The sequence below is a fragment of the Apteryx rowi genome, unplaced genomic scaffold, assembly GCF_003343035.1.
Source record: "Apteryx rowi isolate R43461 unplaced genomic scaffold, aptRow1 scaffold_762, whole genome shotgun sequence".
Taxonomy (NCBI): domain Eukaryota; kingdom Metazoa; phylum Chordata; class Aves; order Apterygiformes; family Apterygidae; genus Apteryx; species Apteryx rowi.
This window is the reverse complement of record NW_020451052.1, coordinates 360,110-376,547: the sequence shown is the minus strand read 5'-3', so window position 1 is coordinate 376,547 and position 16,438 is coordinate 360,110. Positions and strand designations below refer to the sequence as shown.

Genomic DNA, 16,438 nt, shown 5'->3' with positions numbered 1-16,438 from the left:
TGATCTGCGCTTGGCTGCTGTTGCGCCTCACTGGCTGGCTTCTGCCTTCAGGACTGCCAGAAAGCATTGTGTCTGGTTGCCGCAAGGCAGGGGAGTTGCCGTTAGTTCTCCAGCGTTGCTGCTGGGCAGGAGCGGGTTTTTAGAACCCAGGCATGGTTGGTAGGAAAGTGTTGTCTCGCGGGCAGCGTTGTCTCTCTGTCCTGACACTTGCTTTGACAACGGGCACGCGTTGAAACGAGAGAGGTTCCAACTGGATGTGAGGAGAACCTTGCTGGCTGCGAGGACAGTGACGCGTCGGAACGGGTTGCCCGAGGAGGTTGTGCAGCCTCCCTCCTTGGCGGCTTTGAAGAACCGACCGAGTAAAGCCGTGAGCAACCCAGTCTGGCCTCGTAGCTGAGCGTGCTTTGGGGAGGTGTTAGGCGGAGAGACCTCCTGAGGCCCCTTCCGACCTGAGTTCTCCTGTGCTTCCGTGTAGTTGGCTCTGCTTTCCTTCWGCCTGTGGGAAAGGGGGAAGTAATTGTTTTGGGAGCAAATAGGGCTGCAAATAATGCCAGCGAAATGTCTGTATCGGCTGATAGATTTCCTATCGTCTTCTGGATGCTCTAGGACCCCCTTATGCTTGCTGCTTCTGCTGGGGACATGAGCGTGATAGAAGTTCTTCTTCGCCATGGTGCTGATCTTTCCCAGGAAGACRTTCTTGGATGGACAGCGGAGGATTACGCTAGAACTTCTGGACATGCTCGGTAGGTGCTTTGGGTCACCGTTAGAGTTGCTAAGTTGTCYGAAYGTCCGTGTTGGTTTATGGGCATGCTTGGTAACAGCAGCAAGGTTTAATGGTGTGTGGAGACCTTTGTTGCAGCTGGGCGAAAAGGACTCTTCTGGTACATATTGTTCCCGTGTCAAGTGTGAATTGGGAAATTGTCCTCGACTTCCACSCAAATGCTCCGTTAGGTTTCACGTTTGTGATGCTGAGCTCGCATCCGAGCAATGCAAAGTCTGAAAATCAGTGTGTTTCCTTTCTTTCCGTATACAGTGTTAGTCAACACCTGGTAGACTCTGCAGTCGGGGAAAAGGTGGGAGAAGCTTCTGCAGGCGGCGCAAAGGGCGTGCCAGCGCTTAGCACGCCTCCCGGAGCAGGAGCTGCTGGCTTTGCATTGGGTGCCTGCGCTCTGGCCAGCGGAGGTAGGATCCTTAACCGTGGAGGAGCTGATGAGGAAAATCCCTACGGCCTTTTCTTTTGGTGGCTTGTATTGTTGAAGCTTACCGTGTTCACCACTGACTTCAGTGGAGGTCTCGGATGGAGTAGCGCACACAGTTTTGTAAATGCGCTTCTGTGTTGCCGACTGGACACGTGTCTTGCAAGGCCGTGAGGGCACTTCTATAATTAGCGTGTTAGCCGTCCATTCGGAGGGTTGTTGCCTATTGGATCCCCCATGTTTATAGATGGGGGCTTTCCTTTTTTCTTAAAAAAAAAAAAAAAAAGAAAAGAAGAAAAGAAAAAGAAAAAAAGAAAAAAGAAAAGAAAAAGAAAAAAAAATTACAAATACTGTGCAGTACCTGGCATTTTCAACCACAGGTTAGTGGAGGGGGACGGGACAAAGAGAGAATGAGAGAGAGAGAGAACAATCTCTGCCTGTGGCGTATGCTCGCATGCGTGGTATGAAGAGTTCAGCAGTTGAGTCACTTCTTATCCTGTTCAGCCCGCGCCAGCATTTGCTAACTGTCTGCTCACATAGCATCTTGGCGCCAKGCTAGTTTTTCGGTTAGGAACGTTAGAAGGAAATATGAGGACAGTGTTGAATTTGCCTGCTTACTTAGTTTGGGGGGGAGAATTCAGTATGATGAGAAAAATCAGTGGTTTGGGGCATGCTTTTGTTCGTGCTGTCTCGCCTGAATGTTCCACTCCAGTGTGGCCTGTAGAACTGTCCGTGTTACACGCTTGTAGGCATTGTTGACATTGGAAGGTCTGACGTGCTAAGAATTAATCATGTCAATTAATATTTGAACAGCGAGAGACGACGTTTCCCACGGATACTTTGTAAGGTGAGACTTGAACAATACCTTTTCCCAAATCCTTTAACTGCCTAAAAAGAGGAAAGATTGGAGAGACAGGGTCCTTCTTGCCTTTGCTTTTCAAGAATGTTGGAGGAAGAGGAGAGTGATGACAGCTGTCCTGCTTCTGAGGAAGAAAACCGCAGTTCAGCTGCTAAGGTAAAGTGTCTCAACAGGCAACACTTCCCATGGGATGACTCATTTGCAGGGAAGACCTGTCTGGACTTCAGTCTCCAGGCAGGTGGTTTTCTCCGGCAGAGCGGTCTCCTGCCTGCCACCCTTTCTGCTGCTGTGAGCTGTTTCCTCAAAGACTTGTAGCCGTGGCAGAGCATGCAGCAGCCTTGTGGTCGGGGGGGGTGAAAGAGCAGTAGGTGACAAGATAAATGGCCACRTGGTTTTCTTCCTGTGAGTCAGATCTCGAGACCATAAAAGTTGATCAGCTCCTAGATTACCTATTCTTTTGTCCTCCAGASCTTGCTCTTTGTTTCCAGTGACTTTGGCAATAGAATTCTGACTGATATGGAGGAAGGGCGTTTATTGTTCAAAATCTGCTGAAATGCTTCATCCCCTGGCTCTCCTTTCCTCCTTGTCAGGTTCCTCAAGTGTGCTTGGCGGGGAGTTGCTCAAGCGGGTCTTTTTTCTCATGCCGGATGCGGATGACATTCCAGGCTTGCATGTGATCTCACGCTGCCTGTTTCAACTCTGGGGGGCGGGGGGGGGGGTTTGTTTTTTTTGTTTTTTTTTCCCCCAGTTGTGGTGTATGGCATTGGGACTGCGCTGTGATGAAGACTCCGAGTGTGGTGCTGGAACGCAGGCTGTACTGCTGGAGATGCAGGCATGTTTGATTTTTAAGCTGGTTGCGTTTTTTTTTCAGTGACCTTTGAGAGATTGTCGCAAATGTTGCTGCAGTAGCTCTTCAGAGACATAGTAAGATGTGATTGTGGTTTGAAGAGTGAAAGYGAGGAAASAGAAGGAGGTTTGACTAAGGTTGTTTGAGAAGCAGGCAGCTGTTGGTTTTCCTTGGCGCAAAGGAGGGGGAAAGGGTGCGTGCGCTCCTGGATGTTGTAACGTAGGTGAAGCCAGGGTCAGMCTGYGTGCAGGCAGTGCTTCTCAGGAGCTTTGCAGAAGCAGAGCCGGGCGTTTGTGACGTTAGGTATTGCTGTCTACTCAAAGACGTTCCCGAGGAAAAACTGCAGGCCTGGTAGAAGAGAAGTGAGAACGTTTCCCTGTGTGGGTACAGAGGAGAGAAGTACTTTGCAAGGTGTCGCCTGCCTGTGCAGAGGCTGCTTGTTTCTGTTCTTTCCAACGCTTTTGGCTGGCCTCTTTTAGGAAGAATCACCCGAACGGAAGGGAGAGGAGGCTACTGGTGGTCSTCAAGTTGCGGATGCTGCAGAAGCCCCTGCTGGTGTGAGAGGTGAGTTAATAAACATTGATCCGCTTTGTTTCTTTGCTAGTTGTGCCGAGTCGATGACTGGAAATGGTGATCTGCTTGGGAGACAGTACGGCACCCCCTTTTGCCCTTGCCAGCGAATGCCAGGGGGGAAGGTGGAGGGTAGCGAATGTCAGTTGAGGGAGTTGTTGTGTGGTAGTGCTAGGTAAGGAGCGTTGTTTCTTGGTGACTTGCCACGCTGACCAATGGGAATGAGTACCCCGTTTCCCTGGGCCTGTGATGTGCTGGTCTGGGCTGCAGTGGCTGCATCTTTGAGTTTGTGTGTGTGTGTGTTTTGTGGGGTGGGAACTGCTTATCACCACTGTTTCTGTCTGGGCTGTTAATAACTCCTGGGCTGTATGTCTCTGAGCAGTGCGGTGCTGCCTGAGCAATCAGCCCCTCCAATCCCCTGAGACACGTAGTGGAGAGAGTGTTGGGAGGGAGTGTGGGGGTTCTCCAGTTCGCTGTGCCTGAAGGGAGATGGCACGTGGAGGACCCCGATCTTTGGTGGAGGGGGCGTATGGTGATGTCACTTATCTAGCAAAACTGCACCCACAGGAACAATCACCCAGTAAGTCCTGCCAGCCTGCACCTGTCCCCAAAACCACAGGCACAAAGCAGTGCAAACGAGGATCTGCGCACAAGGCCCAGTGCCCACTGCTTTGCAGGACATCTGTCCCAGGAGAGCAGGAGATGGGTAAAAAGGACCCATGAGCTCCAAAACTTGAGGGTCACACAGTAAAAATCCTGCAGATTTCCTGCAGTAAAAATCCTCAGGAGTGGAGGGGGAAAGAGAGCACCGTTTTCAAACTGCGTTGCTGCAGGTGGGTCCCTTCTCTGCATCTGAAAACTCAGGGGAGCTGGAAACTGCTTTGGTGCCTTGCTGAGAAGTGTGGTCACAAGGCCGCACTGAGGAGGTGAGAATGGAAAAGAGGCAGGCTCACAAAAGCAGTGATATGTGATCCGAAAACGCAGCAATTTGTAATGTGAATGCTTCCCATTACAGGACAGTTGCTGAGTCTCCTCCAAGACAAAGCTTCCTACAAAGGAACAAGAAGAATGAGGAGAAGAGATATGAAGGTAGAAGATTAATGAGTATATGTGAATGATGTGCTCTGGTGTTGAACGGTTTTTGAATAGACTGCTAAGCAGCCAGATTTCATCTGATTACACAATGTCATAGAGCTTCCTACTGGGAGTTTACAGTGCTGTTGTTACTTAGTAGACGACTCATTCTCAGTTACTTAAAGAACAGGCACTAATTATTGTTGGAATAAATTTGGTCTCTTCCAAAGGCCATTTTAGTCTTGCAGACCAGGCATTCATTAACACCGCTAGACTTGACGGGTGGGAGAAGTGATGGAATATTATTTCAATGTGTGTTTTGCCATGTGTGCTTTGGTGCATGCGTCAGGAGCGGTTTGCCGAGGTTGCAAGGCTGAAGTAGCTCCTTGTGTCTGAAGACATAGCAAATGGTTAGGTTGACCTCCATAGCTGGCTGCTTTCGCTGCTGCTCGGCCAGGCCTGGAGCATGGCAGTCCTTCTCAGCTTCCAGGTCTCCAGTTGCGACATAGGAAAAACAAATGCCAAAGGGATCAAAATGTGGCCACGTGTCAGATTGTGGCAAGCTGAGTGAATCTAACTGAAAGCAGATCACTACAGCTGTTAGAAGAGACCACAGTGAGAGGCTGGAACAACTGCACCTCATCAACACCCAGGTGTTAGGAGGTAGCTGGTGACACTTGGTGAACAACCAGTGTCACAGGAGTCCCCTCACTCTGGCCAAGGCTGTGGTGTGACTTTCGGCAGCGGTGTAAGGAATTGCCAGTCTTGGCTGCTCATTCCTTCCCTCAGGCTGCCTTCTGCATCAGACTGACAAAAGCATTTGTGCAGCAGTGGAGGGAGCCACCCCCAGAAAACTGATTCCATGGAGAAATATTCCCTTTCTCCTGCTGGAGCATTTCTACAGTTATGGTTCAGCATGGGCAGCACAACCACCTGTACTGGTCCAGAGAGAGACAAAGGGAAGGCATGAACTAATGGTGGCAAGGGTGTTAGTACGGTGACAGATAGTTTGGCCCTGTCACCCAAAGAAGGGTATCTTACTGACTGATGCCTATGGGGTGCTTTCTCAGCAGCTCTCCTGAGGATGCCCAGAAGAGATGAAGAAATGGTCGGGGAAGTGGAGAAGTTCCCCAAGCCTCTTTCTTTGTGACTTGGAATGGAAATCAAGATTCCATTGGCTCAATTAATTTGTCCATTTGTCACTGCTGGCATCATGTCTCACAACACGATTTTCCATCTAAGAAAGTTGTTCCCATCTTTGTGTCTTTGTGCATGGAGAAGTTGCATACATTCTACAGTACTTTTCTTGGTGAATGTGGTCAAAGGAAGACTACAGTGAAAGGTCAAATAAGGCCAGACTCAGGCAAAAGGCTCATTAAACTGGGTAGCATGTCCTTCTCGATAAAACTGAGCCTGCAACTTGAGAATGGAGTCCCACTGGAGACATTTGTGCCCTTTCTTTTTGAGCTGTAAGAGCAAAAAACTTCTACCAGTGGGATTTTATCCAAATTTGTCTTGGCAGCCTGGACTGATAGTTTAGGTACAGCTCTGCAATCACACTAGCTGCTGCAGGTGTGCAGGTGTCACCCATGCAGTGCAGAGGGCCGTAAGTATCCCTGTGATAGTGCTGCACAAGCTGATTTCGTAGCTGCAAGCAGTACAGACATGTCAATGGAAGGTTCCCATCATCGTCACCAGGAGCATTGCTGGTTTGAAATACAGCCAATGAAAACTTAGAATTCATTTTGGGTACTTTGTCTCCCTCAAGTTCCATCCCAATTTCCATCCATTTTCCATGAAATCCCAGTTTTTTATTTCCCTAATCCCCCCACCCCCCAATATGGCCACAGTGCGTTTCAGTCACCATTTGATCTTAGAAGAGCTTAAAACTATGTTTTCTGTTCTTCATAGTTACTCTATTCTTTAAAAATGTCGAAGGCCTTTAGTTTCTTTCTCTGCTGTGGAAAAATACATTAAAACACAGCCAGAAAAGTGTACAGAGTATTATGTTTTGTAACAGCTTCTTTTCCGTTACCAAAACATCAAAACATTCAATGCATGTGCTGGGGATGTATTTATTTGCACTCATCTGGGGAAGGGATAGGCCTTCACGGCACATTGCTCCTCTCTTCAGAGAGCACCAATACCAGGACTTTTCTTTGGCATTTTTTAGCATCATCCAAGCACCAGAATGGGAGGAGGCTCCCTTGGCATTTGCCTCCCCTTACATGTGCTTTGCGCATTTTATGCGGGTTGTCTTCCATGAGTCCTCTCACCTTCCCTTGGTGCACAGAGTGACATCTAATATACTCACTGGTGATATGGCAATCCACCTGCCAGAGCAGTGTGCTCCTACATGTATGCTCAGGTTGTGCCAAGGGTCCTATTCCCTCCCTGAGGAAGAAGTGTGCAAGGAGGACAAGCACTGCAGAAGAAGATGCAAATCTGAAACGGTGTCTTCAGACAGTCAGAAGCTCAGGCTTTTGTGTTTGTGCAGGAGTCAGCACAAGAAAGGTGCGATTTAGTCCTCGGGTACTGTGGATGACAAATGTGTATTAATTAACTATTAGTCTACTGAGTGAGCAGCATTTACATCAGTCTGGCAATGGAAAACCACTTCAAGATTAATGCATGACATGTTTCCTTTGACATTCCTGCCCATTGCCAATGAGCACAGAGTGCCCTTAGGGCAAATGGGAATGGGACCTCTTCAATCTGCCTTTTGCTGTGTCACTGTACTTTGCAAAGTCTGTTAAACCCATGACATATGGGTTTATTTTTTGTTGTAAAGAAAGTTAGTAGGCACAAAAAGAGGATGAATATGCCCTGCCTTTAGTAACGTGCTGGAGAAAATGAAGCTTACCAGTAACATGGTCCCTTGTAGCACCCATGCTTGTATAGCACAAGCTGTCACTGCCATGTAGCATGTGAGCCATGTCATTTTTCAGCCCCCAAAGAAAGCTCATCTTTGAGATCACAGAGATGCAATGGCAGTAGGAATCACTCTCTAGCCTAGTGTTCAATGGAGATGGTGCCATATAGATGGGGGAAAGTATGCTGGGAAATTCATTCCCCAGTACACAGGGGAAATAAATCCTGTAACACCATCACTGTAGTGACTAGGGTTTGGTGCCTGAGTTTTCCCAGCTGATTCCCATGGTGCAGTCTATCTCCAGGGCTGGGATGGGTGGAATGAATTTATGTTAGTTAAGTCTCTGTCCATAGTGCGGGGTGTGTCCTACAATCACTCCACAAGCAAACAAGTAGATTTACAAAAAAAAGTCATTCAGTATTGAACTCTTGGCTAAGAATTTCCTCCTTTACCCTTCTTTTGCTCCCTCCCTAGAGCTCTGCAGTTTCTTGCAGCCAGTCTTCCCAACTCTGTTGAGCCTGGTCCTCAAAGCTTCCCCATGCCTTCTGCAGGGGCTCCAGCTGCAGACATATTTATTTGTTTATTTATTTATTTTTGTTGTTAGCTTTACAACACAGGGTGCTTCCACTTGTAATGTTCAGGGCTTCTTTTAGGATTGCTATAACCAGGTTCTTGGTCAAGAGAAACCCAAACCACTAGGAGGGAGGTGGATAATTAGGCAGAGGTGGGACCCAATCCAGCATTCTCAGAGGAACAGTGCATCCTCGGGCATGACATCTGCCCTGCCTCCTTGCCTTCCTGCCTGGGAGGTCCGGGGAAGAAATGAACTCTTGTTAGTGAAGAGAACTGCTCTTCTCTCAGAAACTTGTTGCTGTTTTCCGTGTGCACTTTTTGCCATCTAGTGGCAGCAACATATTGGTTGGCTGCCCTGCGATGCTGTCTGATGGCCACGATGTGCTTCTCTGTGGTGCTGCAGCAATAGCTCGCAGTCCTCTTGGATGCCCGGACTTCTTTTTTTCTTTGAGAGCAGTAGGGCGAAATGATGACTAGCTGAAGATGTACGTAGTTTGTCTGGCTACTGTTACCGTAAAGTACATCTTTTCTCAACGGGTTTTTTTGATGTCATCTTTTCAATTGATTTTTCAGCTCTAAGAAACTCACTAGAACTGTTCTGGATTTATTTTACTCTCTAATTTTCAACAGAAAAATGGCTTTAAAAAATGCCTATAAGAGAATTCCTGTGATACTGACTTAAAAACTGGAAAAACTGAAAAGAAATTCTTCATTTTAAAAGGCCCTAATGGTTGCTTTTTAGTTTTTCATATCAAATTAAAACATCTTCTGTTTTATCAGTTTAATGTGAATCTTTCTCTGCATGATGTCCTGTGATGCCTCATGGGAGATGTAGTTCAGATACCATTTCTTCCCATTTTTTCCACATAAAGTACACTCCTTGGCTGGATTACATTTTCCATTGTTTCTGTCTCTGCTTAAGTTGTTCTAATATGTCATGGGATTTCTGTAAATATGGCGTGTAACAGGAAATTCAGTCCTGAAGAAAATGGCTGTCAGAATTCCACCTCTAAGAAGTTCTCTGGCAGATCAGGTAGACACAGTTCAAAGCAATGGGGAACAATACTACTATGAGCTATTAAAACTTCTGCTCAAGTAGTCACTTGGGCTTTGGAGATTATAGGGTGAGTTCTCCCTTTTTGCCCAGGTCCCTGCTCCCCAATCTGTCTGTGTCCCATGTTGGAGGGTGCAGTACAAAGGGTCACTACACCCCACTTTATATGAGCCCAGCACAGCTCTCTGCCTCAGCCACTCCCCTCTGGGATATATAGACCTCTCTGACTCCACATACCCCAAAATTCTGTCCTGGTGCTTTGGTGCAACAGGAAGAAGTGCTGCCAGCTGGAAAGAAGGGAGAGAAAGTCCACTGTTACATAAAACTACAGGACTGTTCAAAATCAGTGCTTTTATGAAACTTAATAGATTTTTGTGTTAATTTAAGCAAACACTGATTATCTGATTGTATGAACACCTTGCTGCTAAGGTGGAGATGAATCCTGAAAGATAACACTATAGGACTGCTAAAATAGAAAGTCATATTTTGATGGGAATGTTTGTTCCATGGGTTACTCCCAGCACAATTAGGCATGCTCCAAAATGCAGCAGTTGTGCTGAGGAGGCAGGTAGTTAAACCATCTGCAGAGAACTGGTGCTAGATAGCCTTAGAGGAGTCCCCCTCACTGAACTACAGTGCTGCTGAGCTATAGGAGTCATATGTGACCAGCTTCTTGAGCTTCCACCCACTTTTGTACCAGGATATGGTTTGGAAATGTCTGTCTTTATTTATGGCTTGTTCTAGCTCTTGACAAGAGAAGTTAGAGGCCTGCTATTGGTCACCCTGCATCTGAAAGATGGTATGATCCCATCAGTTAGCAAGTTTGATGGGAACAGTGTCCATCTATGTTACTGTTGAGGTATTGGGTCCTAAAGCAATCATTAAGAAGCTTCAGCAATTCATCCATGTTCTCAGTGCATGTTACTGAGACACATCTTGTGTTGCCCTTGGTCATGGATGGTAAGTGCCAAAAGGCTGTAGCAGATAAGTCCCAAGTGTTTTGGGACATATGCCATGCAGAGGAGTAGTCATGACACCAAGTATAAATATTCTTGGAGTGTTTCAGACGTGTCCTGAAAAATGGTCTCAGAGTGGTCTTTTATGTATTTTACTGGGGCAACCCTCAGGAGCAGTCTTCCAGAGTACTCCTGAAAGGGTCAAATACTCTCCAGTAAGTTATAGTGGTTGAAAAATATTATACAATACTTTATTTACCTTTAATAAGCAGGTTTTTCTGTTAATGCATTTTTCTTTGCTCCAAGACAGGCATTTTTCCCCAAGATACATAAGCATTGTGTGGAAGCCAGTCAGGTTAGAGGCAATATTCAAATCATAGCTCAAAGTAGCACTGGAGATTAGGTAATAAGGTAGTTCTACATTACATGGCAGTATAGTTTTCTTAGCATAATTAGATTACGTTGCCACAGCTATATTTGCTCCCATAAGCAAGTGTTCTTGTTTAGTGGTATCCTCACCCTATCCATCAATATGCAGTGAGGACAAACTCTCAATCCTGCCTCATTTGATTTGAGTCCACAGAAATGTTTCCCCGCTGAGTTCCAGTGGCTCACCTTCCAGTTGTTTTCCCCTAATGAAAACTTCACAGATGGCTACTGCCCAATTGCTACACCAACTCCAGATGTCTCTGTTGACAGGTGTTTGTTTAGCATGCATCTGTGGTGATTTAGGATGATACTGCCCCGAACTGCTGCTTGTTGCCTTCCACTCAGAGTGAAAGGTATTGCCTTTCACCTGTGTGGTTCATGTAAACATTCCCTGATGGGCTTGACTATTTAAAGCCATCAAGTGGATTTTGCCTGAAGCAAATAAGGAAGCACTACACAAAACAATCCACAGGCTTTGTGCGATAGCCTTAAATGGGGATACTGGCTGCTGTTTGCAAAATTACTCTCTGTTTACATCCAGTTGTGGAGTAGTAATTCTGACAGAGGGGCAGTAACCAACAGCCGAAAGTGGCAGTCTTTCACTGCTCCAGTGGAAAGGGTTGAATATCCATAGCCCAAGTGCTGCACAATACAAGCAATTGATGTCTCTTCCATGCTCCTTCTTGGGATAAGCATTTTATTTCTAAAAATCTGTTGCTGCAAGACAAGAACTTGAACTGAATTTTAAGAAGCCTAGCAAAGAAAGAAAGGAAGGAAAAGAACAGCAGCAAAGATGTCTTGAATGTGCATTTCTATTATTGGGGTACTAAATCTTGCATAATAAATTGATGAATTAATGAGTTAATGCATAATGAACCCATCAAACATAAATGTTACATATTTACGCACCTAAGTAGTCCAAGTAAGTAAGCCACATTGCCTGCTCCAGATCATCTACCCCATTTTATCTGCTTTTTACTGCAGAACATGGTTACCTACTGTGCCAAGCTGGGGATAGAGCATTCTCCTTATCTTTAAATGTCGTGCTGTAAATAAGGAATGATGGTCTTTCACCTCCACCTTACGTTTGGCAGTTTTCCTGTTCCAGTAAAGCATTTATTTCCTTATATTCTATTGCGTCAAAGCCTTGTAATGTTTATATTTGTTTGTTTGTTTGTTTGTTTTTTGCAATCCAACTTCCGCTGCTTTTTCTGTCCAGGGGACGTGTTTTTCAATACTCTTAAGACGATCCACCCTTACAAAAAATTTTCAAGCCACTTAGTTTTAAATGAAAAAAGATCACAGGATGAAAGTAAAAGGCTCATTTAACAAGTAAAACTTGTATTGGTTTGAGCCTCACCCTTCATTCATTGCCATTGATTGTAAATGGCCATTTAAGTATCTGAGAGAAGCTGAGAAACAGTCCTGTACCTGTAAGAGTGACATAAACAGGTGTCAAATTCTTCTCTTGGCCCTTTCATAATTAATTAAAAGGAATAGCTGGAAATAGTAAGACAACCCTTCCTCTCTGGCTGGTGCTCAACTGGCTGTATCTCGTACTCTGAGGAATACACAGTTACTCTGTTCTTTGGGTATTGAATAGTTTGCTACACTGGTTTGCTATGTCTGTATAGAGCCCATTGCAAAAGGCTGTGAATTGTGCTATTGCACAATTATAATAATTTCCATTTTTTTCCCCTGAAACAGGCCTGACCTGTAACTAGAGGAAAAATTGACACTGTGTTATTTTACTAGCCTTCAGCAATTATTGCAAGGACAACTATCTTTTCTGTAATTGGATAAGAGGCAAATAAGGCAAATAAATGACGAACACTAAGGTATCTAGTGAAAGACAGTGGAACACCTCCCTAAATTTCAGGATTGCAACTGGTAGTTACATTTTATCAACATATTTAAAAGGCAGTTAAAAAAAGAATCATCCAAACGGTATAAAACTGGAAAGTGTAGGTTAAATTTGGTTTTCAGCATCAGGTTTTTAAAACATTGATTTCTATATTTGCAGACAACTCAGAATAACGTTATGCTAGTGGAAGAAAGAAAATACAGGGTATGAATTTTACATGGTCTACTGAAAGGATTACTTTTAGTAATGAAAATATTAATATTCTGAGAAATATTTTCTAAATGATGTGAAATCACTGGGTGCATTTCTTTGTTCTGTCTCTGGGTACCACTGTTATGCCACGTATTTACTTTTTTGTCTGGTTAGTTTCTACTTAACAAGATTTTAAAGGAGACTATCACAAATCAATCAATTTCTTCTTAGTAACAAAGACTGGAGCCTTTCTTGCCTTTTGCTGTATATGTCCAGTCACAGTGGTCCTTGCTATATGCCTTGCAGTATTTGCGGATTTCTTTATATACATACGTATGTATGTACATACATAGTTGAATAAATATGTTTACATAACAAAATTGTTAGGCTATTTAAAATGTGCAGCTAGCTTTGGAATATAAGTATTGTTTGTTTTCAAAGGGAATTATGCTCGTAAACCACTTACTTAGGAAAAATATCCCCTCCCATTTGTTTATGCAGAAAACAAAACAAAAAAAATGAATTCACTGTTGTAATAATTAATTCTAATTCACCAAGCATCTGATCCAGAATATAATAACTTTTTCTCCTTGTTCCAAGGAGGGGGCAAGGCTGAGAAAAACAAGTGTCTTTTCTCATAAAGAAGCCACAGAGGGATAGTTGAAGTGCCTTGTTCATCACAAATAACATGCCCATTTCAGGGTAGTATGACACATCAAAAAGCTCCTCTCCACACATAGCCACTCCAGGCAACACAGTGTAGACCAGCAGTGAACCCCAGTGCTCTTCCTGGGCATCTGATATCTATTGTCAGCCTCTTCACCAGGCTGCTTGTGTTTGTCACCCAGGAGAGATTTTATGGATATAGCATTGTGTAAAAAGAAAGAATAACCTCTTCAGAGAAACCTAACACATTTTGACTTTCCTACCCTCAGACCTGAGCTCAGTAGGATGTCTCTAGATTTAACCACACTACAAAAAAGAGAGAATAATAATCCATGAAAGCGGGACTTTCACAGTTCTTGCCACTCTTCCTCTAGGGCCTTTTGCTTGTCTGCCTAGTTCAGCACCTTGAGTGCAATAGCCTTTGACTTAGCCGAATCCCATCCCAGCAATAGGGATCCTAGCCATGCAGCCAAATTTCTCCTATTCCCACTGGAAATTTTTGTTTCTATATTGTCATTTGTTTGTTTTCTGAAGTTCTGGTGAGCTTCAGCTATGGGCGAACCACCGTTTCTGCTGAAGTACCACTAGATTTCCATATTATCTAGCATCAGCTTAATATATCTGAATATTTCCTGGGTTTTCACTTGGCTGGCCACTTCTCCTTTCTCTGCAGAAGTACAATATATAGGAATCAGTAGAGTATACAAGTTCAATGGTTTCCTCGTGATGCATTTTATTGCACAGGTCACTAATCACTATTATCTACTACTGAAAAATTAGTTGTGCCAGGTCTGTCAAAAGGCTCTGGAGTAATTGTTTATGTCTAGATGACTAGCTATCCAGCAATCATTTAAGATTAAAAATAGTGGACTCCATCTTATTCTGTACATTATATGCTCAAGTTCTGCTGGATAGCAACACAAGTAACTTAGCAGGTGCTGCAGTCTAAAAAGAGGAGGCTAAAACAGGTATGAAGAAATAGAGAATGCAAGAGAGGAAGTTAGAAATGGGAGTACTCCAGAGAAAAATGTCAAAAAGAGGCCAATAAACAGAGTCTGTAAAATGTGAGTTATTTGGCTCAATTGTATGCTTCATTGCAAAAAGGAGGACAACTAAGTTTGTGCTTCCGTTTATGGCAGAGATGTTCAGGGAACAACAGCCTATATTGCATCAAGGTTTGCCACTTTTGAAGTAAAATCCCAGCCACCTCAGACACAGAGCAATCATGCAGAGGCTGAACACAGGCTCAGAAACTCAATGAGCTGGAAACAAGGCCAATCCACAGCAGAGTAAAACCAGGCAACTTTCAAGTGAGACAGCTTCCAGCAGGGGTAACTGGTGAAGTTGCTCTGGTTCCCACAGTCACAGGCATTTGGACAGGCTGGCTACCTGTCCTGTTTTCACTGAGATAGTTTAGGAATTACATCCCTTTGTCCCCACCCTGGTTGACACACAACCTGGGTATCAAATCCTCCAAATCAGCATTCCTCCTCATCTCTTTCTCCAAGATAGTCTCCTTAAATCTGCAAAAGGTGCCACTGATGCCCCCAGCCCCTGCAGGAAAACTATCTCCTCAGTCACCTGGCACTGACTAAACCTCCTGCTTGCCATGGTCACTCCTTCTGCTTCCAAAAAGCAGCACCCTCCACAACCCAGTGAGGCCCCACTTCCCACGAGAGCTGTTCATGAACCCCATCACATAAACAATGTCCCCACAACACAGTCCCCCTGGCTCCAGAACATGCTGCATGACTGCTGATCCCCTCTGCCTTTTCTCTGCCTAAAATTGGGGTGGAAAAGTTACAACTCCAAAGTCAGCACTGGAGGAAAGGTGCTATCTTTCTCATTAGTTTCATAATTATGAGGAAAAATGGGGATACAGCAGATCAGCTTAGGGCAGAGCATATATCTGTCAGTGAAGAGCATCAACTTTCAAACAATTATTATAAAATACTTTCCAACCTTTTTCACAATTCATTGGTCAAAATCTCCAGAAGGTTTGGAACAAAGATATTGTAGGGGAAGAAGTAGGGGAGAGACCCGGTCATGGTAGGCGGAGCACTGCTGCCGGAGAAGAAGGCGGGGCTTTACAGCATTATAAAAGAGCAGGACACGCTTCATTAAACGCCATTTTGCCACTCCTCATATTGGTGTCTGTGTGGTGATGGTCCGGGGCCTGGGGAGAAGGCCCCGTGCCTCCTCGGTAAGAACGAGAAYGGTAACAAGTGGTGACCCCGACGTGATTCCGGGGAGGCGGCTCGGCCGGCGTAGGCACCGGGAGCGTGAGGAAGGGATCCGGATCCGGAACYATGGAGGCCATATGTAAGGTAGTRATGGCCTGCGCCAAGGAATGGCGGGCGCCGCTGAAGGCGAGCGCGATATGAGCGTGCGTAGAGAGGCTCGTAAAGGAGGGAGYGATTACTTCTCCTATGGAGATTTTGCAGGAGGACCGTTGGCCGCAATGCACGGCCGCCTTGGCGGAGACCCCTATGAGCGGGGGGTCGGCGAAGGATTTGAAGGTGTGGGGACTGATACGCATGCTCCTGCAGAGGGCGAGGGAAGAGCGGGAGACGTGGAAGGCAGCTAGGGAGGCGCTGGGAGGTRGTGGAGTGGTGGCGGAGGCGCAGGAGACGGGAGGACATGAAGGGATGGAGGGGAAGGCGTCGTCGGAAGAGGGCTCGGAGGCGTCCAAGGAGCGGGAGAAGGAGCCCTGTGACGGCCGGCTGGTCATGCCCGCCGGACTGGAGAGCTCGAGCTCGCAACCATCACCGCCACCGCCACCCCCTCAGTACCCCTGGGACGAGCTGAGGCAGGCGAGGGGCGAGGGGCGCCCCTGCCCGGCTGCCCACAGCGGCCCTGATGGGGAGGACAGAGGGAGGATTAGGAGACCGGAGGACTGGTTGCCCGGGGCTCTAATGGTGCCCCATGAGAGTTGGGGCCAAGGCGCGGCCGCGCCCAAGAATGGCGACCAGGGCCCGAGCGGGAGAGGGAAGCGAGTCACGTTTCGAGAGACGGGGCACCCAGAAAGGAGAGGACCAGGAGGGGAAGATGAGATGGAACAGCTGGTTAAGCARCTCCAGGGCGTTTATCGAGGGGAGGAGCGAGAAGAGGGAGCAGAGGAGGAGGGGGAAGGACGAAGTGAGGGAGAAGGCGGGGCGGAGGAAACAGAAGTCGGTTTGGAGCARGCGTTGCGGTTAATGCGGAGGTTGGAAAGGGAAGTGCAGAAGCAACAACGATTGCTGCAACAAATGGCCAGCACCCGGCCCCGGGGGCATGCCGGTGAGGA

At 46.1% G+C, this 16,438-nt stretch overlaps 1 protein-coding gene across 6 annotated transcripts; it reads left to right on the top strand.

The window, feature by feature from the left end:
- Positions 1–585: 585 nt before the first annotated feature.
- Positions 586–11,562, top strand: LOC112976754. 6 transcript variants are annotated; one of them, XR_003257135.1, is made up of 9 exons: positions 586–743; positions 1,034–1,182; positions 2,010–2,043; positions 2,139–2,211; positions 2,804–2,887; positions 3,382–3,466; positions 4,306–4,398; positions 4,488–4,561; positions 5,620–5,638. XR_003257135.1 is itself a non-coding variant. In XM_026088319.1 (8 exons), exons 1-8 carry the CDS (start codon positions 616–618, stop codon positions 5,626–5,628), a joined length of 636 nt encoding a protein of 211 aa, XP_025944104.1. In that variant the 5' UTR covers positions 586–615; the 3' UTR covers positions 5,629–11,562. The 6 variants fall into 6 exon arrangements, 4 of the variants coding, with proteins under 4 accessions (XP_025944104.1, XP_025944103.1, XP_025944106.1 ...); XR_003257134.1 differs by having other exon boundaries at positions 5,617–5,635; XM_026088319.1 differs by lacking the exon at positions 4,306–4,398 and having other exon boundaries at positions 5,620–11,562.
- Positions 11,563–16,438: the final 4,876 nt, after the last annotated feature.